This window comes from Anopheles moucheti, chromosome 2 (genome assembly GCF_943734755.1).
Source record: "Anopheles moucheti chromosome 2, idAnoMoucSN_F20_07, whole genome shotgun sequence".
In the NCBI taxonomy this organism is placed as follows: Eukaryota; Metazoa; Arthropoda; class Insecta; order Diptera; family Culicidae; genus Anopheles; species Anopheles moucheti.
In genome coordinates, this window is record NC_069140.1 from 22,173,471 (window position 1) to 22,196,801 (window position 23,331).

At 42.4% G+C, this 23,331-nt stretch overlaps 4 protein-coding genes across 4 annotated transcripts in view; 2 read left to right on the forward strand and 2 right to left on the reverse strand.

The window, feature by feature from the left end:
• Nucleotides 1-23,331, forward strand: part of LOC128299346 (neurobeachin-like protein 1) — a 47,865-nt gene that overhangs the window by 14,815 nt on the left and 9,719 nt on the right. The window contains exons 12-13 of the mRNA XM_053035279.1: nucleotides 1,815-1,964; nucleotides 2,097-2,254. Of these exons, the coding sequence (XP_052891239.1) occupies nucleotides 1,815-1,964; nucleotides 2,097-2,254 (308 nt within the window). The remainder of the gene's footprint in view (nucleotides 1-1,814; nucleotides 1,965-2,096; nucleotides 2,255-23,331) is intronic.
• LOC128298668 (cuticle protein 21-like) lies at nucleotides 4,197-9,955 on the reverse strand. Its single transcript, XM_053034437.1, has 5 exons — nucleotides 9,902-9,955; nucleotides 7,580-7,789; nucleotides 7,241-7,492; nucleotides 4,561-4,659; nucleotides 4,197-4,487 (listed from the first exon to the last, which is right to left on the reverse strand). Exons 1-5 carry the CDS (start codon nucleotides 9,953-9,955, stop codon nucleotides 4,197-4,199), a joined length of 906 nt encoding a protein of 301 aa, XP_052890397.1.
• LOC128298677 (uncharacterized) lies at nucleotides 10,200-16,667 on the reverse strand. The gene is made up of 7 exons (XM_053034449.1): nucleotides 16,656-16,667; nucleotides 16,366-16,554; nucleotides 16,039-16,291; nucleotides 13,311-13,429; nucleotides 13,004-13,253; nucleotides 10,560-10,699; nucleotides 10,200-10,490 (listed from the first exon to the last, which is right to left on the reverse strand). Exons 1-7 carry the CDS (start codon nucleotides 16,665-16,667, stop codon nucleotides 10,200-10,202), a joined length of 1,254 nt encoding a protein of 417 aa, XP_052890409.1.
• On the forward strand, nucleotides 20,463-21,114 carry LOC128298683 (cuticle protein 21-like). The gene is made up of 3 exons (XM_053034455.1): nucleotides 20,463-20,468; nucleotides 20,548-20,749; nucleotides 20,911-21,114. Exons 1-3 carry the CDS (start codon nucleotides 20,463-20,465, stop codon nucleotides 21,072-21,074), a joined length of 372 nt encoding a protein of 123 aa, XP_052890415.1. The 3' UTR covers nucleotides 21,075-21,114.

Consider the following 23,331-nt stretch of genomic DNA (forward strand, 5'->3'; position numbering starts at 1 on the left):
CTAACACTGCTGGCCAAAGCAAATAGGAAGCGGAACGAAACTACAGAATCCGTACGAACAGGAATTGGAAACGGGAAGCAGTTCCTAAATTCCATGTGTGGCGTTTCGTCCCAAGCGAAACTGGTATCTCGTGGAATTGCGGAATTGTAACCGTTAATGTAATGTTGCACTGGGGAAGTAGAGCAGGTTTACCGTGTTAAAATCGGAGACTGTTCGTGGAGGATTGATTCAATTTACAAAATAATACATTTTTTTCTTATTAAATAGAAGACTGGCCGATTCAGTTGATGATAGTGGATGGGTGTACGAGTAAGTTTCCAAAGTTTTCCCGAAGAATGGGATATTTCTTTTGTGATTTTTACTTAACTATTGTTCAAAGAGCATTCCTTCAGAAGCTCTAGTTTTTCTCCAAACCTGCTGTCAATTTCAACAATTTCAGTCCAAAAATATTCCAAATTCAAGTTCAATCAGATTCTTTTCACTAAAATGAATCGTAATATGAATACTTCGTGAATATGAAATCCTTCTCATTCACTAATGTCGAAATAGTTTTTGATCGGAGTAGCAATGACCGAGAGTTGCTGTGATTGAAAATTGTTTCATCAAGTCTAGTGTTCAAATAAATAAACGCGCGTTCGATACAGACCATAATAGGAAACTTACTAGTAGACCCAATAAAGCGGATTAACTATGTTTGATGGATGGGCCTATCTTTTCCCCTTTAACGATAGTTAGTATTTCATGTTTAATAAAAACACATTGTCAGCCAATAAAAAAAATCCCACAAACAAAAAGCAAATAAATTGGCGCTAACTACTCCCATCCATTCATGTGTCATCGAGATGATTAAACATAATAATGTGATGGTTTTTGTTTTGCCGTCTAACGTAACCCTTAGAGGCAGACGATCGATCAATCAATAAAGGGTTTGCGGTGGGTGCGGAATAAAGATCGCCAAGGGTTTCCTTCCAGCAAGGTTAGATAGAGCGCTTAATTAGTGGGCAAACACGTTTGCCAAAGGCTTCCTGCTTCCCGGTCCATTGCAAACGATTTTGTGGTGTTGCTTTCTTCGACGGCTCATCCGGACCGGTTCGGTCGATGCTGGATGTTGATTATATCCGGTGGTAGTCAACCTAACGATCGTCACCGTACACTGCATGCGCTGCACAACTCCAGCAGCAGCAGCAGCTAATCAATAGTCGCGATTGACGTTCGTTGTTACATGCAACAACACGATCAGACGAATGCATTGCGCGGCTACGAAAAAAAAACCCATTTCGGGAAGGGCATTCTTTGGCGGAAGTGCACTTTCGCTGCCGCGTACCAACGTCTGCAATAGTGTGTTCGTGTGCTGCTGCATTCATCTTGCAGCACCCTAATCGCACACTATTTGCGGAATAAGAAAAGGGTCCACCTTCTTCTGGTGCCTCCACCAGTTGCATCGTTAGACGTAATGCTCTGTTGGTGGTACAGCAGGGGGGTGGGTACTATCAGTTGGAGCATACTGCACGCTGCCGATTCCAACCATGTGTTTTGTTTTTGTTTCTTCTCCTGGTCCACCCGGAGGTCGTCGCGTGTCAGTTCGTGATACGTTTAAAGGTTATTGTTCGTTACGTTGGCAGGCTGTTTGCAAAATGGGATGCATTTGTCATTTGCTGCACAGTGCTAGTGTTTCCATTCAAAAGCATCTGCGAATCCCGGAAGCTTTGGAGAAGATTGATTGTTTTCCAGAAAAAAATACATCAGTGTTTCAATACCTGTTTCGCTTACCCTACGTGTTCATTCACTCTACATTTTATTTTATTTTTCCGTAGATAAAACCACTGTACACATCGTACCAGAAAGATCTTTCCAATACGCTCTGGGAACCGTTAAACACATTTTGGGCAGAATGTTATGAATCGTGCAAGTTGTCCTCACAACGTCGGGCCAAACTGCAAATGGAAAGTCGCCGAAAATTTCAGGTAACAACATATCAAACATTTCCTTTTATTGTTTGCTTGTGAAACATATCAGACAAGAGGAAGATTTTTTTTTATGTTTAATTATACACACAATATAGTAATAATATGAACGTTTTGATTCATTTATTCTAGGAGCGAATACTGGTACCGTGCAGAATACGTCAATCAGAGGAGAATGCGCGTCTCAGCATACAGCAAACCCAGCGAAAGGCAAAAGACGCAAACACCGAGCGACGGTGGCTCAATCTTCAGCGATTTCTTTACGGGCCGAAGGGCGCTTGGAGCAAACAGTGAGTACATGGCGCAGAATTTCTTTAAGCTATTGCTTGATCCGTATACAATTTGTGCATGTCCATATATATATCTATAGACAACAAAACCGAGCATGAACGAGGCAACCGTTTAGGTTGCCCCCATAGAATGGAGCGGTGTGTTGCCAACCTGGTGACGTAAGTGTGAATATCCGTGTGTGGAAAGGTCGTACTTCACCGTGCGCCACGGGCGCGATCGATGTAGTCTCGTTCGTTCAACTCATTAAGCTGTCAATTGCCCCGTGAAGCGGAAACTTTCTGTCTATCAGGCTATGCTGCGCCGTGAAAGCATAACACATCTTGCAAAGGTCCAGTGAGGGTGACCTAGAAAAAGTGTCAATCGGTCAAGTTCGGGCGTAATAGGGAGCAATTTCCGTGTCAAACAGCTTTAAAAAGAATGGGGTATGAATCTTTAAAACGGGACAATCATATGCTGTCAAGGCGTATATTATGTTTAATATTTTACTTCTTATTTGATGCGAAGTAGAAAAGAGTTTTGTGATGTGAATCTGTGTTTATCTTACTAGTCACAATTGGCATACAAGAAAATCGTATAAAAATTGATGTATATAGCTTGCAGGACGTCTTATCAATATTGTTAATTCTGCAAAATATGCATTCTAATATGCATTCTGCAATACGCATCTAAAGAATTGAATTAACGTTTAATTATTTTATTTGTTTGCAAGAGAACTTTATAAATAAGTTAATTGTTTATTTAAAATTTATTTTGTTATTTATTTTTATTTATATATTGATTGAATTACAATCTTTCAACTGTTTTATACTGATTATTCCTTCATCGTTGCTATATTTAACATTTAAACATGTTATGGTGTATGAAGCAATATTTGTTAATGAATGCTAGTCGATTACGTATCAGTTGACTGCAATCCTGTTCTGAGATGCATTATAAACTTATTCTGTTCGTTTGTTATTACAGACTATTTGGTTATTTATAATTCCATATTTGCTTTAAATAATTCACAACTATACAAGCTTCATAGATCAACCAACTTCAACAATGTTTGATTAGCAAATGAAGCCAATTAGAGTTGGTCGAAAGTGTCCAATAAAGATGTCTCAGTTATGAGCCAACCTCACAACCAGTCAAGTGACTCTTCCCATCCCATCGCATGATGGGTCTTTTAAGATGTCTACATTGAAAGTAAATTATAAGATTTAGATCGTATAAGGATTGTTGATAAAGGATTGGTGATTCAATGCTCAACCGTAAGCATCTTTACCACCCTTTACCTGACAATAAGAAGTCATGACAGTCGCCGCAAAACCATCGCAAGTTTTGAAGCAAATTAATTGTCGTAATCTATTCTCTTTGCTCTTTACACATTCCACAAAAATGACGATATACGAACCAATTATTTGTGAATTAATTCGCGTCTACCTTGGCTTAGTATTTTGCCATGATTAAAATGTTACATGATTAGCATAAGATCATTAAGTCAAGCAAAAACTTTTCACTTTCTTAACAACAGTAGCAGCACTTTCCACATTAGTGCGATTGCGGCTTTTCTTTCTTGCGTGTGCAGAAGACAGTAATGATGGTAACGCATTCACACGAATTCACATTGTGATAAACTTGGATGTCTTTTTTATTTTCTTACGGACACTAGAACTAGAAAACAATACAAGTCAAACACAGTCAAACATTGTCAATGTTGCTGATCCATCTCAAGCCACCGGCTATATGGCTGTGGCAGGGGATCGCTGGTCGATGCTTCAAGCACTTGCGCTACTATTTACAAACGAGTTGGTTTCTGCTTTGCGTTCAGCGTTAATTTCCGTGGTGCGTATGGTCTTATCGTGCGCCAGAGATAATTCGATTCATCGAATATGATTCGATTCGAACAGGATCGAAGTATTTCTGTGTGTGTCCATTATCGTGTCGGATGGATTTGATTTAACCAAGGATGGCCTTTCCGTAGGCTGGGTATCCACCGTACGGGGCGTACGGGGCAGCAACCTTAGCGACGGCGGGGTAAGCTAGCGGGGCAGCGAACTTGGCGACCGGGGCCACAGCCTTGACGGCCAGAGGCTCACGGTGGACGACGGCGTTGAATCCGTTGACGGGGTCGGCAGTGTACTCAACGACACGACGGGTGCCATCGGGTTCGACCAGCGAGTACGATCCAGTCACAACATCTCCCGAGCGGGATTCCTGCTGTTCCTTGTTGTCACCGGTCAGAGCATCCTGTAAGAGGCGGAATGGTACGATGTGCCTTTAGGTGTGGTCTTACCGCATCCAGAAGCGCTCATCTACTTACGGCAATGTGGTAGCTGTAGCTGTACTGAGGGTTGGGGTCGTAGTCATCGGCAACCTTAGCAACAACCGGGGCAGCGACCTTGGCCACAGCTGGGTAAGCTCCCAACGGGGCTGGGTAGCCGATGGCAACGGCGTTGGCGACGGCCACGATGGCGGCGAAGACGGCGAACTGCAATGCAACGAGTCAAAAAATTCGCATGATTTAACAGGATGATGGTCATTATTGCATCATGGTTTTTTTTTTAAAGTGCCACTTACTTTGAATGCCATTTCGAGATGGATGGGTAAGTCTGGTGTTGACTGTTTGACAACCGTATGCTGATTATGTTCTTAGAACCAGCGTCAACTCCTTTTTATAGTGCGCGCCCCAAAACCTTTATCGCCGCCGAACAAGCTCACCTACGACGGCGGCCACACCACAATCACCGCGGTGATGCATTTTGTTGTATTTTTTTTTATTTTGCTCCCTCTTGCAATGTTATCCACTAAAATTATTGCGCCGGGTTGGGTCTGCATTGGTGCCATTTCGTTCTCTCGTTCTCGCGAAAAGCGTAATGCGTTTACGCTCTCACTCTCGCCTCTTCTGGAGGCCAATGCTCTGCAACAACCACCACGCAGTGTGTGGCTATCAAAATGTGCAGCCTCTTTCGAACTGCATTCACTACTCCCTCGATCGATTAGCACCGGTGCGCAGCATAGATGGAAAAGAGTGTTTTGGGGTCTGAGTGATGCGTGATGCGGAGTAACCACCACCACCACCACCACCACCACCGAGACGAAGGTTCACAAGTTCACGTTTTACTACACGGGTCAAACCGTGCCTAGGGGCGTTATACCCCAGTGACGGTGTGTGCGAATGCTGGCTTCACCTGCGCCCATTGCGATCCAATTTTCGCGGGGTGTACATACACACACACACACACACACACACACGTTCCTTCCATTCACTTCGCGAAGAGAACCGTCCGAAAGTGGCGAGTTCTTCCCACGTTCATAACGCAGGTCTATGGGAGGCTGCTCGTATGGTTGCCAAGGAGTGGTCGGCCGATCGATCGAAATGACGCGTGTGCATTGGGTGTCAGCGAAAATGCATCGGCGCGTCTAGAATCTGCTTCTCAATGAAACGCCACCACCCTGCCGTGTCTCCTGACCACTGCAGCAGTGGTAAGGCATGCAGTTCGGCCCTATGTGCCCATTCTCTTTGCACGGTACGATCTGTGCGAAGGGCGGTTGATTCGACGACCGAGGAAGGAACGGTTTCGGCACTGACAAAAGTGCAGCTGATAGCGACGCTGCAGCAATGTGACCACCAGCGCGGTACAAATTGAGCGTGTGCGTCGATGTCGTCGTCGCTTGCTTTCATGTGATAATTAGTCGTTTAACGAGATAATTTGGCTGTGTGGCAGACTTTGCTTGATAATATAACGTGCGTTAAATATTAAATTCAAATTAGTGCATTATGTGTGCCGCGAAGGTTTGGAAGGAAACGTGGGCACTGCCAACTGGTACAGGTTTTGATCTATATCAGGCTTTATTTATTGGCCATTGTCCTTAAAGTTACTTCTTAAATTGAAATATTTTTTAACGTAGAATTAATATGAAATATTCATAACACTGACGTATTATACCGGATGTTTATGGACATTGGGGAAAACTCTCCTTTTTATCTTACATCTGGTTCAGTCTGTTACTAAATATTACAATGATACTAAAGTTTGACTTAGAATTCTCCATTCTTCAGCTACTCCAGAATGCTAAACGATTGCTGTTCACGGTTATATATAGTAAACCACATACTTTATATTTTTTAACAATTCTTGGTACCTTTTTCAGCTGTATTTTGCATTGCCTAGTATTTGGCTTGTTTGTGATTTGAATTTCCCATAGTGGAATCGTCGATGCTTTAACTCACACTGAATCGTTAATTGAGCATTTTGGTCTCGAACTATTGGTTTGGGATGTTTTCTTATTGCTTAATGTATATTTCAACTATTATTCATATGGAAAGCAAACTAATGATCATAAATCTCCCTTCATTTCTTTATTTTGGGTTTTTTTAGAAGCCTTAAATTTACCCAATGACCCAACGCCCTTTTCTGCCATCTCTCCTCCGTGATCTTGTCCTTTTTCTTCCGCGAGATCTGTGAGGGCTCTTTAGGAGCTGATTAAGGCTCATGACCTCATGTGAGTGATGGGAATTAAGGCAAGCTCCTCCTCGATCTTGTCCTTTTTCTTCCGCGAGATCTGTGAGGGCTCTTTAGGAGCTGAATAAGGCTCCTGACCTCATGTCAGTGATGGGAATTAAGGCAATTTCCCGAAAAATTACAGACAGTTTGTTGTGTTGTTACTAATTAACCGCTATAGGGGTCTTAATTTGTTGCACGAATCTTTGGACATCGATGAAATTTCCTTGAAGTTATAAATGTGATATGTGATTTTGCATCTATTCTTCTTCATACAATTTGTATTATCTTTACAGTTGTTTGCGTTTTATTCAGTCACACAGTCAAACAAAAAAAAAGTGTCCATTTGCTTGAAACTCTCGTTTGCAAAGGCGATTTATGGGATGTAGGCGACGCGGAATAAGCAATGATGGAGCGAATAATAAATATCTAGCTTGAGGAGGTATCTAGCTTGAGGAGGCAGGGCTTCCGGTGACGGGTCATTTATCCGTAGTAGGGATGGGCGAGCGGGGCCGCAACCTTGGCAACGGCAGGGTATGCAAGGGGCGCGGCAAATTTGGCGACCGGAGCTACGGCCTTCACTACACCGCCAGCACCACGATGAACAACGGCGTTGAATCCGTTGACCGGATCGGCAGTGTACTCAACAACGCGCTGGGTACCGTCCGGCTCGATCAGCGAGTACGATCCAGTCACGACATCGCCGGAGCGAGACTCCTGCTGGCTTTTGTTGTCACCGGTCAGCGCATCCTGGCAGGGGGAATGGAAAACACACATTAATCGCACACCGGCGTATCCAGGTTATTTGGGCCTCTGCGGCAACAGTTTCATGCTTACCGATACGGCATAGCTGTAGCTGTACTGCGGGTTCGGGTCGTAGTCGGCGAGCGGTGCAGCAACTTTGGCAACCGCTGGGTAAGCTCCCAATGGGCCTGGATAACCGATTGCCACCGCACTAGCGGTAGCGACAAACGCGGCAAGAACTGCAAACTGCAAAAGTAAACATATCAGTAGCGCCGGTTGCTCAGCAGCGAATATTTCTTCAATCTTTGCTCACCCGAAGGGCCATTTTGAAGGTGCGCTGGCTGGTTGTCCTGTACGGTTAGAACTGAATGTGACGAATGTGTAACTAATCTAATTTTCGCATTGCTTTATATACGAAATCTGTCTTTAAAGCCTTACCTTTAAAGCAACTGCACGCGACACACCAACCCGTTCTGGGAAGCAATGTCCACTAGAGGGCGTAAGAGAAGTGAAAAAAAAATAGCGCCAAACCATCTTTCCCATAAACATAACCGCACCCACCCTGATCCAACAGCGATACACTTAGGGTAACACTTTAGGGGGCGAGTTAGAAGTTGGGAAAAAATAAGTCATTTACCCGTTGGACAAATCTGCACCGAGCTATTTCTAGTTTGTTTTTTCTTTCTCCTGTCTGCAGCGAATTTATCGTTTTCCTTCTCCGCGCAGCGTACATAACATAACAAGCGCTACAACATGCAACTTAAGGAAAATAATATCAATGACAATTTCGACGGCATTCGAACTTTTACCGTCAACGGCACACGGCCACAACCGACGGCCGGTAATAGTGCGTTGGACAAAGTGCAACATGCTCTGCAACATGCTCTCCCACAGACGCTGTTAGGCCTTGTACGCACCGTCTGCGCACCGTACGGCTGATCGGCTTCTCCCTGCAATGTAATTGCAACCGTGCGTGGCCGGGTGGGAGTACGTGCGCAATACTGCCAAATCTTAATTTATTGGTCATCTGTGATACGCATGCCGCGTGACGTGTGTCGGAGCTGGCTGGGGCGTTAGCCTGGTTGGTGTGTGCTCTTGACTTTCGAATGCAGCAAATTCCTGCCACGAATGGGTGCAGTATCTGCTAGAAGAATCGCATTGGAATGATTGGTTCGCGTTGCTTTTACTGGCTTCAAGCATCAAGCATGTAAAGGACGTGTTGTCTTTGCTATTTGCTCATTGTTTGATTATGTGTTGTTAGATTAAGATAATAATTTAATTTATTAATAAGGGATCCATTAAAATAAAGAAGTAACACCACAAAGCGTCTTAAATCAAGAAACTCAAACAAAATATTATCATGCAAATAGCTCCACCACAAACGAAAAAACAATCAATTATCAATGTCGCAAGAGAACAATGTTTTCTTTTTAAAAAACAATAGTCGAATTTTGTGAAAATTCTTTACTAAAAATAATGAACTTTTCTATGTAATTCTGATGATGGATAGATGTATGTCAGCATGTTTTTCGTCATTTTTATTTAAGGCCATGGTGATCAGCTGATCGTTTGTTGTGGTTACAAAATTATTGAAGTAGATCCTCCGTTCGAATGTTCTGTACGTTGCATCTGAGGGACATTTTCGGAGGGTTACTGGTCTTCTCAGCATAATGGGTCAAGTTCTTCTTTTTCGGGAGCTAACTATCTGCTAGGTTATATGACTGTCATTTCTGTTTTGGATGGATTTTTCTATCGGTCCTATCTTGCCAAACTGGACTACCATTATCATATATACCACCGGAACGTCCAGCCAAGGTTATGTAGCCCAACCAACATAGTCCTTCGCGTGCTTGTTGATGAAAGCTGCAATCTCCGAAGGACATTTCGTACCTACTGGGCGATCAGATCAAGATCATCACAAGCTCAGACGTAAAGAACAATTTCTTTTGCAGAACTGCTCATCAAACGCAAATGAAACTTCTTCGAAAACATGGCATTGGTGTGGTGTGGAGAGGTCTTGGCTGGTCTCCGCAGTTTCAATATTGGAATTTCAAGATTGCTAATAAAGAATATAATAGTCAAGGAAAGTACAAATACAATATTCCAGTTTAGGACATTAGGTAGGACATTTCAAAATGTTTTGAAACACAAAAATTTAATGTATCTAATGGAGTACAGTTCTTCTCGTACTATTCAACTACTAATAACAAAGTCAATAATTAAGTAGAAGCAGTTGTCAATATAAACCTTTTTGTCTTAGTCAATCGCTTATACACGAAGATCCAGTACTGATCGCTTACCATTGCCCTGCTGAGTGCACAATTCAAATATTTAGCAAAAGTTTGTTTGGAAAATGGGTTGGAATGAAAACAGATGATCTTTTCTTTTGTAGAATTTGCTTTTATTTTAGTTAACCTTCGTTTGGTTGATCACTCGTATTAACACCACGGCAACAATAGTTCCACACATCTTGTCACACAGTCAAAGTTTGTAAAACGAAACTATTTTCCGATCGTTGTTTTGGCAGCACAGGCTGTATTCATATGTACACAGATGTTCAAATAGATCGTAGAAAATAGAATAGCGTTGGGATAGAGATGAAGGGATGAGCAATAAATAATAGGCGATGTGCGCTAATGACTTCAAGATGAAGAATGAGCATTAGGTACTGGAAAGTGGAATCAAATTCGCGTCTAGAGATGAAGTTTGGTCCTTAACCAAGGATGGCCTTTCCGTAGGCTGGATATCCACCGTACGGGGCGTACGGGGCAGCAACCTTAGCGACGGCGGGGTAAGCCAGCGGGGCAGCGAACTTGGCGACCGGGGCCACAGCCTTGACGGCCAGAGGCTCACGGTGGACGACGGCGTTGAATCCGTTGACGGGGTCAGCAGTGTACTCAACGACACGACGGGTGCCATCGGGTTCAACCAGCGAGTACGAGCCAGTCACAACATCTCCCGAGCGGGATTCCTGCTGGTTCTTGTTATCACCGGTCACGGCATCCTGTGAAATAGAACGCATTGTTGAGCAGTTAGTACGGCATGATATATCGCCCGTGATCGTTACACTTACGGCAACGGCATAGCTGTAGCTGTACTGAGGGTTGGGGTCGTATTCGGCGAGCGGAGCGGCGACCTTGGCAACGGCCGGGTAGGCAAGAGGAGCGGCAACCTTGGCCACAGCTGGGTAAGCTCCCAGAGGAGCGTGATACGCTCCCAAAGGTGCGTGGTAGGCGCCCAGAGGTGCGTGGTAACCTCCCAACGGGGCTGGGTGGATGGCAACAGCGTTGGCGACGGCCACGATGGCGGCGAAGACGGCGAACTGTAAGAGAATCACGTTAGAAGGGAGTGGCTTGGTTAAAACCCTATGCACGTGATCACGTGACGCCCGTGCTCCTATTGATAGTTCGCACAGGGACACTTACTTTGAATGCCATTTTAGGTTTTTAGTATTAGCTACGGTTAGGCCGCTGCTATGTTCTTGCTAGACGAGTAAAGTGGTTGTGATACCATTTTGAAGGTATCGGAGGGCTTTATATATCAAAATGCAACCTGCAACTTTCCAGCGGTGTGATCTAGAGAGGTTGGAATATCCAGCGGTCACGGCACTAGAGCTGCCCACCAATGAACTCGTTTTGTTTTTTGTTATCTTGCCTTTTTCTGCGAAAGGGCTCGATTTAGGTGAATAGAGAATGTAATGTCAGCTGCAATGCTTAAAACCTGCACACATGTATTTGTTGAACAAAGTTTTCGGTGTTCGGCTGGAGCATAAGAATAGTTCACTCATTGCTCTTGCAGTTGGCGAATTGTTTCTTGATTTAATTATTACTCACGTTTACATATTCAATTATTTTTGTCACTTCAGGATATGCAGGACGTCTTAGAAATACTTTTCATATGATCGATGTGCTGAGTCTTATTTGTAATATTATTTTAAATACGTAATTTGTTGAAACGCTGTTGAAGACAATAGAATTAAATAAATTATTGAATCTCTGCTTCATTCATAACCATTATGAGTTATGAATACAAACAATGAGTTTCAGCATTTGTAGACTTCGTTGCCATTTGTTCTAATTTAGCTGATTAAATTCCTTGACCTGTGAAAACATTCATAATGCAAAGGAAGTTATTGTGATATTACCGTAAGTCTTGTACATGCCAGGCGGAAAATTAAAAACCTCAACTTGCGTGGCAGTATAACTACAATTTACTCTTTTGATTTAGTATAAGTATAGAATTTGAAAGCTGTATTTATATTCCCGTCAGAAAAATTACGATTTAAAAAAAATATATTAGGATATGCTTATATGCAAAATCCTTTAAAAAAATTATCTAAAAACTAATTCATTCAAAAAATACTCGTTGATGCGATTATTCTCGTCACGTGATTATTTTTCTTCTCACGTGAGAATTAGGATTCATTCAGATGAAACTGAAATGCATAGATAAAAGTTGTAGTACATCTTTAAAAATTACATATTAGATGTGTGGACATTCTTTTTGAAATATAAATTTGTTCTGCTTTTAAAATCGTTTAATGAGTTCTTACAGGACTTAAAGAAATAATCAAATGATTAGGATTCATCCTAAATTTATATGTTTAATTCAGTTTGTTATATACTAATTTATATGCTGCATTTATGAACATTTGTCGGATTTTGTCCAGTGTTCCAATTTACGTTTTATTTTATATTCATTAAAGTCATCTAGCTTGGAGTGATCACCATTATTTTCCTTAATTTTAATCGTAAGTTACAGAGCATGAACAACATAAACATGGAGGGAAGGCATCGTACTGATATGAAGTCTAACGTATTTTAAAATTATTATTTTTAACGTATCTAACCGAACGTGCTGAGGTTAAGATCGGGTAAAGGAAGAAATGCCTTGATTTTTTTTTCTTCTGCTGACATGCGGCTTATAATACGGAGAAGTTGCCGTCATAGTTATAATGTGTAAAATATTACATATTTAAATTGTCATCATTTTGCATATTGTACGCTTGACTAATGTGCGATAAAATTGGCGATCCTCATCCACAACGTTACTTCTCGTCTCGTAGCGTATTTCCTTTTTGTAGGAATTGATATCTCTCCTGAAATCATACGTCAGTCAGCCATTCAAATTGGGTGACAATAGAGAACCAATCAGTAAACAAAAGCATAAGAAACATTTTGTCTGTGTTTTAAATGTTATTAACTTTATTTTAATAATCATTTGGGTAGTTTTTTTTCCCACTAGTACAAAAACAATAGTTTCATATATCCTTTCACATTGTCACTACTAGTTGAATGAAACTATTTTCAGTTTGTTTTTTTGCAGCAGTGGCCGCAAGAAATGTTTAAATAGGTCATAGAATAGAATAGTGTTGACGACAGCAATGAGAAAATGAGAAATAAATTAAAGATGATAACGTTCGCTAATGTCTTCAAGATGAGGAGTGAGCTTTAGGTAGTTGGAAAAGAAATCCAGGGAGGAAGAAATCGTGTCCAGGGATGATGTGTGCTTCTTAACCAAGGATGGCCTTTCCGTAGGCTGGATATCCTCCATAGGGAGCGTACGGGGCAGCGATCTTGGCAATTGGGGCCACAGCCTTGACGGCCAGAGGCTCACGGTGGACGACGGCGTTGAATCCGTTGACGGGGTCAGCATTGTACTCAACGACACGACGGGTGCCATCGGGTTCAACCAGCGAGTACGATCCAGTCACAACATCTCCCGTACGAGATTCCTGCTGGCTCTTGTTGTCTCCGGTCACGGCATCCTGAAAAATAAATGGTGTCAAATGTTGTCGGATGGTAATTGAGCTTGCAAAACTTACCGCCACGGCATAGCTGTAGCTGTAATGAGGGTTAGCGTCGTAATCGGTCAACGGAGCGGCGATCTTAGCGACGGCCGGGTAGGCAAGAGGAGCGGCAACCTTGGCAACAGCTGGGTAAGCTCCCAGAGGAGCGTGATACGCTCCCAGAGGTGCGTGGTAACCTCCCAGAGGCGCGTGATAAGCTCCCAGAGGTGCGTGGTAACCTCCCAGAGGTGCGTGGTAGGCTCCCAGAGGTGCGTGGTAAGCTCCCAGCGAGGGTGGGTGGATGCCGACGGCGTTAACGACGGCTACGATGGCGGCGAAGACGGCGATCTGTTGGGGAATTACGCAAAAAGGGAGTGTCTCGGTGAATTTCCATTCACGTGACCACATGGTACATGTGCGCTTTTCGATAATCCTCACAGGGACACTTACTTTGAATGCCATTTTAGGTATTGAACTACAGTTAGGCTGGTGCTATGTTCTTGCTAGACGAGCGAAGCGGTTGTGATACCATTTCGCAGGAATCAGCTGGTTTTTATATCAAAATGCGGCCTGCAACTTTCCAACGCTCAACTCAGCGTTAGTCAACCCTTTAAAGGTTGGGGTACACATCGGTCGTAAAAGTAGAGTAGCCACAGGGCACCGTACCAAAAGAACTCGTTTCGTTTGATGTTTTCGACATAATGTGTAAGTGTATTAGAATGAAGGGGAAAATCGATGGGAGCGTGGAAATTTTTGTATGCTCGTGAAAGTTCAGTGTTGATATGTTTGTATAGGATAAGGTGATATCAGTTGATAATAGGTACTCAAACAATTACCTTCATTTCAGCTTTATTTTCTTCATTTTATTTCACCAATTTTTAAAACTATAACATTAATGTTTACACATTCGTCGATTATGGTTTTAAATGAACTGTTATTGTTATATTTGTATAGCTTTATTTCATATTGAATTGGTTTGATTCATGCTGTTATATTTGTATAGTTCTTTTGGACAAATTAGGTTTAGTCCTTTTCTATGTTTTTTATTTGTTTTGTATAAACAGGACCGGTCAGACTACATCTTCAGAAGTTTTTTTTTGTAAAAAGTTGTTTACATTCTATTATATTTTACAAGAGGTCTAGTTCGTTGTTAACTAGATTAGATTATGCCATATCGTATGAAGAAAAAATACTAAAATAGTAGCTTGAATTAAATTTTCACATGCGAAGCGCAATACTAAATTGGCACTCGTTAAACATACATGAATCGATTGAAGACTGGTCGATCGACGGCTCACTTGGTCAAATCGATAGTTATGAATTTATGACTTAGTTAACTTTATATTAAAATTTCCCCCAACATTTCAGTGCATTATTCAATATTTTGTAGTTGGTTTATCGGTTCAGAACAGGCACAATAAAATAGGAAATAATTATGCGCGTAGCTTTAAGGAACAACATTATTAACAAAACAACATTATTAACAAAAAATTGTTTTTTAAAGTGTTTATTGACAACACAACTTACAGATTAGTTTACAAATTGCATGGGACGCATGTTGGGATGCCGTGCAAATATTTGAGGACTGTTATTTCAATCAAAGCATTATTGTTTCCAACAAAGTAGATAATATAATTTGCAAACAAACGTAGGATTAGAATCCTCTTCCTTGCTCTAACGTTACTTAGCATGGGTAAGCAGAGGGTAAAGGAAGTTTGGGGAATGTTCATATAAAAATTAAAAGTAAATAATATGTTTTTCTCTCTCATGAGTGCATCTAGGATATACATCATACATAATACATCTTATATCATTATATCATTCATACATCTTCTATCTATAAATAAAAGATTAGCAAATTTGCTCCTGCGTTTAGAAGGATTACTCTCTTCTGAACAGCAATGAATGGGAAGTTTATCCAATTTCCGCTTTTTTATAGCAAACAATTGCTCGTGTGTTTATACGGAACCAGTAGGAATACAATTTTAAGATAAATAAAATTTTATATTCCAAATACCTTTCAAGCACTAAATTTTCCATCTATGGCACTACAATCTCTGGAATATTTGAGCAATTATTTTTTTAGTTTGCTCGGTTTCTGATGTACCCATAGACTAAATTCGGAATTGATACCAGAACTGTCATCTGAAAAACGGTGCCGCTATTACTAAACCATGGCGTGGTTCCAATCATATTAAACAATATTTAATTTGTGGAAATTGTGAAGACATTCTAAAACCTCAATAGTTGTGAAAATGATATTTTACAATCATCCCAACACCAAAGAAAGATGATCAACAGCAAGTCGCGACATAAAAGAAAATTTTACACATAATTTCTTTTGTAGAATTTGCGTTTTTTATTTTCTGCAGCCTCTGAGCTGATCTTTCTCACCAACACAACAGCAACAATAGCTTTGTCACACAGTCAAATCACATGTCTATCAAACGAACTAACTTTACTTTCGTCTATAGCAGCAGCATTGGCAAATGCCGTTTTCATATATACAAAAATCTTTCAAAAGCAAAAGTGTTGATTGAAAATATTGGAAACATAAACTAGCTATTAGAGTATAGCTTATAGAGGGTTTTGTAAGGAGCAAAAGTAAAGAACAAGGAAGAAATAAATATAGGGAAGACGTTAACTAATGACTTGAAATAGCACGAGCATTCAGCACTGGACGTAGGAAACGATTCGTGATAATGTCTAGCGATGAAGTGTTGTTCTTAACCAAGGATGGCCTTTCCGTAGGCTGGGTATCCACCGTACGGGGCGTACGGGGCAGCAACCTTAGCGACGGCGGGGTAAGCTAGCGGGGCAGCGAACTTGGCGACCGGGGCCACAGCCTTGACGGCCAGAGGCTCACGGTGGACGACGGCGTTGAATCCGTTGACGGGGTCGGCAGTGTACTCAACGACACGACGGGTGCCATCGGGTTCGACCAGCGAGTACGATCCAGTCACAACATCTCCCGAGCGGGATTCCTGCTGTTCCTTGTTGTCACCGGTCAGAGCATCCTGTAAGAGGCGGAATTCGTACGAAGCGCCTTTAGGTGTGGTCTTACCGCATCCAGAAGCGTTCATCTACTTACGGCAATGTGGTAGCTGTAGCTGTACTGAGGGTTGGGGTCGTAGTCATCGGCAACCTTAGCAACAACCGGGGCAGCGACCTTGGCCACAGCTGGGTAAGCTCCCAGTGGAGCGTGGTAAGCTCCCAACGGGGCTGGGTAGCCGATGGCAACGGCGTTGGCGACGGCCACGATGGCGGCGAAGACGGCGAACTAGAAAAGAATCGCATAAAGGGGAGTGTTTCACAAAAATTCTTTTCACGCGATCACGTGTCACGCGTGCTCCGTTCGGTAATCCTTATAGTGACACTTACTTTGAATGCCATATTAGATGTTGCTAGCTGCTGCTATGTTCTTGCTAGACGAATGAAGTGATTGTGATACGATTTCGAACGTATCGGCAGGTTTTTATATCGAAATGCCATTTAGTGCCAATCGCTAGGCCAGAAACCGAAACCGTTTTCTTGCCGCACGAGACCGATCTCGTGGTCCTCGAGAAAGAATTTTTTGCATTTTTCGCCAACCACCCGGCGCAGGTCGCAGGCGTCGTGAGTGGGATAGAAATGGATAGAGTTCGTAGGATTTAATGTGTGATACTATTCGTTCGGGCGCCAGAAACGCACCGACGATCGTTGCACCGAGTTTCGGTTGCAGCTAGTTCGGCGCATGATGCACATGACTAGCCGACCAGATTCGCGTGTGTGCAGGGGTACGCTTGTGCGTTAAACCACGCACAGTCTCTTTCGGTTGCGATCGGGTCAAACCTGGCGGCTGGTGTTATTAGTTGCCTGCAAGCGAGTACAATGCAAAGGGAAGGTAATTGAGACAATACTTCATCAACTCCAGCCTATCCTCTACCGGGATCCTCCACCCACCTGCCTGCCAGGGTGGTGTGCATTAGATGTTGTGGAGCGCATTCATGATCTTCATGAGTGCAGGGTCAAACTGTCTTAGCAAACCGGCCCTTTGCTGGCAGTGATCATGCACGGTACGCTGACACACTGATCTGGTGATTAGCTTTTGATCAACTTCGATCGTCGGAAGGGCGATAATTTATTGCATCCTATGTGTTGTCATTTGACAATGTTTCTCCTGCAGAAGGGGAATGTGGTTTATTAAGTTAGAGATCTAATTCCGGATATGCTCGTTTTCTTACGCCACAGATTTTCATGTCTAACGTATCTTAAATTATGGAACGCGTAAAGAGAAGCTTATCGTCTTTGTGCAATGCCTTTGTTCTTAATGGAATTAAATGGCAATGTTTTATTAATTAAAATAAAAATATAAAAATTCAAAAAGCTCTCCATACAGTTCTCCATAAACTTTTTTTTGACGTTACTACTACATTCGCTGTTACCGTCATTATTTGATTTATATTATATTTAATTTTATATAATCAATGCCTAGGCAAATAGTTGGCTGTTCTTGTGGAAATATTAAAATACAATATATGAAAGCTTATGTAGGAAACTAATGAATTCTTGACTGATTTATGCTTAGTAATTATGTTTAATAATTTAGAATCGCGATTTATGTGAAAAATGTGGATCACTGGTATATCATTCTAAAAATGCTCATTTCGTACTGGATTTACTAAAACAGAGCAACATTAAACCTCGAAACCACACTCAAACGTGCGAGAACTCTGTCTACACTTGGGGCGTGGTAGACGTTTCCGACACGGATCATATCTCTCCGTGCTGCTATAACTGACGGGGAGGGAGGAACACATTCGTAGTATGGGTGATAAATGCGTTTAGGATCGTTTAGACGACACCGCGCTTGTCCAGCAACGCAACCTGACCTTTTGAAGGTTCCGCAGACAGTGCTTCGAACGGCTCCTTGAGGTATTCTTGTGAAAAACCATTGAAAACCTTCTGCCATACCAATCCAATCGCTAAACTCCATACCTCAAAGGTGCGACCGTTTGCTTGTGGAGCTTTTTGTTTTCTTTTTCCCCCCGGGCTGCTGCTTCACATACTAAAAGGTGTAAATGAACTAGTCCATGGCGAAGTCTTCAGGTGTATTATAACAAACTGCAACATAGTTGATGGACTGTACCCACGACCCTGCGGCATATCGTTTGTATCCGCTGAGCTTGAATGTCAGTTGGCATCGATAATTATTTCAAAACTTCATGCTTCGCACAATAACTAGAGGCTTTCGGTACAGTCACATTAAACCGCTTTGGATATAAGTAATAAGTCGCCGGGCGTCTAATGGGGAAATAAATTGTATTCGATGAACAAAATATTGTGCTCGTTTGAGTATTAGATAAAATGGGAAAATAATAATTTTTTTGGCAAGTTATCATATTTTTAAGAGTTTAAACCGAATTACTGGGACTGTTTACTACTTACGCTTTCAGCATTTCACGTGCGAGTTGTTCTTTCTCTTCACATTTCGCGACACAATTTAATCGATATTGCACAATCATTTGATGCAGGTCAGTTTTCGCTCGATCGAATTTATCTGATGCAATAATGGAGTGCACAGCAATGCCGCCGAGTGTAAACCCACTTCTTCCAGCCAACGGTAGCGCGGATCAGCCCGGGCCAGCGTGGTGCATAGTGGTGCATATTATATTTGGGTCACATTGATCGTACGCAAGGTCGTTTACGAAGTGTGCGCACTTGAAGCCCTGTCGCTCGGAAAAGTTCTTAGCCTGTACGTACGCACGAGATTTACGAGCTGTACGAACATAAGCACCCATTTGAGGTGAAAATAATTTAAAAATTAAACAAAAGGTACAGTACGTGCGGACAATGCGATTTTATTGCTTAGTCCAGCGTACTCGCTTGATGTAGCAATACGCATTCTTAAATAGGAAAAATAATAAACAAAAGAGTGGGATTTATAATATAATAATATAGTGAGAGCTTTTTATCCATGAAACACATTTTATGCAAACAGTTTCTTTAATAGCGAATTAATAATTGAAGCAAAATTTTATTTGCTGCATTTTACTCAATAGATTTCAACGCTTCGTAAAGCGACGAACCCCTAGATATAAGATCCGGTGGTTCTCCTGTGAGAAAAACAAGCGACGAACCCCGAAACCATATGGAAATTTAAATTGAGCTTGAAATTTAATTTAATATTAATACTATAACAGCATCATGATAATTACACTTACAAAACAGCCAGCATGAATAGAAATTTCTAAAATAACAAATAAGTGTGCAGGAAAAAAAATCGATTAATGTCTTCGTACTAAAAATAGCTACATAATTTCAGTCATAAAACGTATTAAACATAATTTCTCATTTTTGTTTATAACATTTGGCTTTGACTTTGACCCAACGGCTCAACCTTCAATTAGCCTCATAACTGCCACATTTGTTCCATTTATAGAACATCCGCAGTTGCATGGGCTGATGCGAATCAGCCCAGTATTACAAATAATAGTGTGACCCAATCATATCACACAGTTATGCAACCTAGCGGATTCGTACATCCTTCGCATTCCCTACACCGGACGTCTAGTGTTCGATATTGTACCGCGGTTTCACTTATTTCGGGCGGCACACTGTTGTGCGTCATGTTTTTCACGTTTTATCGCTTCGGCTTATGCAACGTCGGCCAGGCGGGAAGGTACAGGATGGCCAAAAATATAGTGTCCCCCTGCGGTTGTCTGCTCCGTATACTAAGCGGCTGGGGTTAATCAAATGTAGCAGCCGGCCAAGCAGTCCGCTTGATTGAACCCTTTCCGCTTTTAGGGCATCGTCTCACTCCGCTCCTCCCCATGTGGGCACCGCATCGTCGGCTGCTTCTTCTGTTGTGGCCCAACTAAATTCGGTTAGCTGGCTGCCGTTGTGAATTTTTAATCGTATTATTATGAACCCGTGTCCACCATTAAGTGGGGGCGCATCGCGGAGTGCAATTGGTGGTCAATTGATTTGGATTGTGTGGGAGGGTGGTGTATGTGTCACCTTATTAAAAACGATACGTCATAAAAAATGCGATGCGGCAGTTCGGAAGGGAGTTCACTCGATATGTGCTATTTGCTTTATAAACCAATGCCCGACGGTGCTAGAGGCATCACAACAGATTCAAACATTAACCAGTGCAGTGTATTAGCTGTGTAGTGGCGTGAAATATAAAACTAAACGCATTTCACAATGAAGGTAAGTAATTCCTCAGAGCATAAGTTTGATTATGTTTGCCATCCCGCTGTAACGATTGTTTCGCTCTTTCCGCTTTCAGTTCGCAGTGTTCGTTGCTTCGCTCAGTGCAGCCGTCGCTCTTTTCGGAACTCACGCCGCAGTCGTTCCGGTAGCACCGGCCGTAGCGGTCAGCACCAACTACGATCCACTGCCACAGTATACCTACGCTTACAACGTGCAGGACGCTCTGACGGGCGATAGCAAAAGCCAGCAAGAAACTCGTGATGGCGATGTTGTGCGCGGTTAGTTTCGAATTCGACCTGCTTGTGCAGCGTGTCCCGGCTAGGCTGCACGATCTTTCGATTCGAGTAGATCGAGGTGCTTGGTGTGGTGGCGCCTGGCGCAGCAAACCGGCTTCAGCAATCCGCTCTAACGCTCTCCTTTCTCTCTTTCGTTTGTTCAGGCTCGTACTCGCTGGTCGAACCAGACGGCACTCTGCGCACGGTCATCTATACGGCCGATCCTGTCAATGGATTCAACGCGGTAGTCCAGCGCGGACCTGTCGTACCGGTGGCTGCCGGTCCGGCCGTTCTTGCACCGGCTCCAGTAGCGCGAGTGTTAGGTTAACCATCCATCGTCCAGAAACATGCGTAGGATGTCGTAATGTTGTAGCATAATTTAGCACGAATCGTTGTAACCTTCATCGTTTGTTGTGTTGTATAGACTGAAATAAAATAATATAGAAATGTTATTACCAGCAGACGTGATCGTTTCCGTTGGTTGCACATTAGTTACGAAATTAGACGTCGGCACAAGCTGTACTTTCCACCGGAGAACATTCCATAAATGTAACACGATCTATCACGGCAGTTTTAGATAAAGTTCGAGGACGATCATTCTCCTAACGCAGTAGTGGTGGACGTCGGCCAGCCGGTTTAGGCTATTTTCGCTAATTAATCGAACATGCTTGCTTTTGCTTAAATGTTCAATTATACTGTGGCAATATTTCACCATTCATTTCATTTTATTCATTTCATCAGCATTCTATGTTCGAACCTTGATCAAATAAATATGAAATGAAGTCTTTTTTTATTTATTCGTAGGAATTCAAATTAAATTATTGAATTAATGGATTTTAGAGTACATCCAATATCTATATTTGTATCATTATAATAATATATATAACGTAATTGCAAATATTTGGCAGGCATAAACAATCGAGCGACTAAAGCTCGTTTCGAGTAGAATTGGTACGCAATATTCTGAATATTTATTTTTTCTATTCAATTTCTTTCAATGTTTACCATTATAAACCAAGAAAGCACCACGAAAGTGGAGACACGATCAAATGAGTCAATTAAAATAATGCTCAGAATGATCTCAATTCGCACACTGGATCGGTACACAAATTACGCAACGACCGTCGGTGCGCGATCAACGAAACTGGATATCTCCCCAGCTAGTGGAATCTATCGAAACACCCGGTATGCCATTCTTGTACGGCAACAGTGCCGGCTATCCTCTACCTGTCCCTCCCCCGGTGGAAACTTAACGTTCTGGTCGCCCATCCAATCGATAGATTTTCAATGGTAGGAAAAGCCAATCAAAAACCGTTTGATGTACATGGCTTTCGTGCACGCTTTTCTTGCACTGTGCGGTGAAATAATTCAACAATACATGATTTAATTAATGCCGCATTATGCGCACACTAGCTGCCTGAGAAAGAGAGAGTAAGAGAGATTAAAACATTTAACTAGTTCACTGTGTCAATTTTGTGTCGTTCTGTACAAGATTGTTGAACTAATTCAGGCCTGCGCTTGGGCAGGCTGAAATAACCGGAGTATTGGGACACAGCCGCGTCCGTACGATCAGCTGTTCGTGCCCCACTGTCCGTGTGTAATTGAACCTGTCTGGGTCCAGTCCGGTGGTCTCCTGGGCTGGGCTGATGGTAGCGTCGGGCCGCCCAGTAGCGCTGGCAACAAACTATTCCATTGACGACGAGACGGACGTATGTGACCGATCTGTTGTTGCCGGCGTTTAGTGTCAATGGATGGTACTGAAGGAACGGGAATGCAGGCAAGCAGAAGGGTAGCCGTTTTTTCTTCTTCTTCTGCATTTTGTTTTCCCCACCACCACAACTGACCTGGGTCCGGTCGAAAGGGTAACGCAATCGGTAGTGATTTAATGACATGTTTCGACACATTAATAAATTGATTATTATGCGATTGTGCAGCAGGTGGAAAATAATCTCTTCTGGGGGTGTAGCATTGTTGGGGTGAGGTGGATATGATTATAATTAAGTCACTTGATCACTTTTTGTTTGTCTTTTGTTTTATCTTATTTTATATCTTCTTACTAAACATTAAGAAAATGACCAATGTGAATTATTTGCTGTACTTAAATGTATGTTATGTACGACTGTCAACGAAATAATGAGAGAGTTAATGGAAGTCTGAAGTGTGTCCCAGTGTGTTTTACCTCGATGAACGAATACTGATCACCGAAAGATGATCCACGTTACATCAAGAACTGTTCGATCGATCGCGGTGAAGTTATGCTTTACATGATTTACATTTTACGTCAGCCACAAGCTGCCATGCTCCTCCGCTGGGAAACTCATAAACCTATGTCCACCTGTGACAAACCATCCCATGTACATGATCCGAACACTGCTCCCAACCCGGTGGCGTGAAGAGAGCATGCGTGGCGCACCACAGCGCCGAAGATGCAGAAAGCAACGAAAGGGAAAACAAGTAACAACGATCCGGTATGTTGCGGGTGCCACCAAACAAGGGGCACAGGCAAGCTCTGGTGAACCCTGTCAACTTGGCAGTCAATGCGGTCTAAAGGGGGTGACCGGCTTAGTTTTTACTGCCCTCCATTC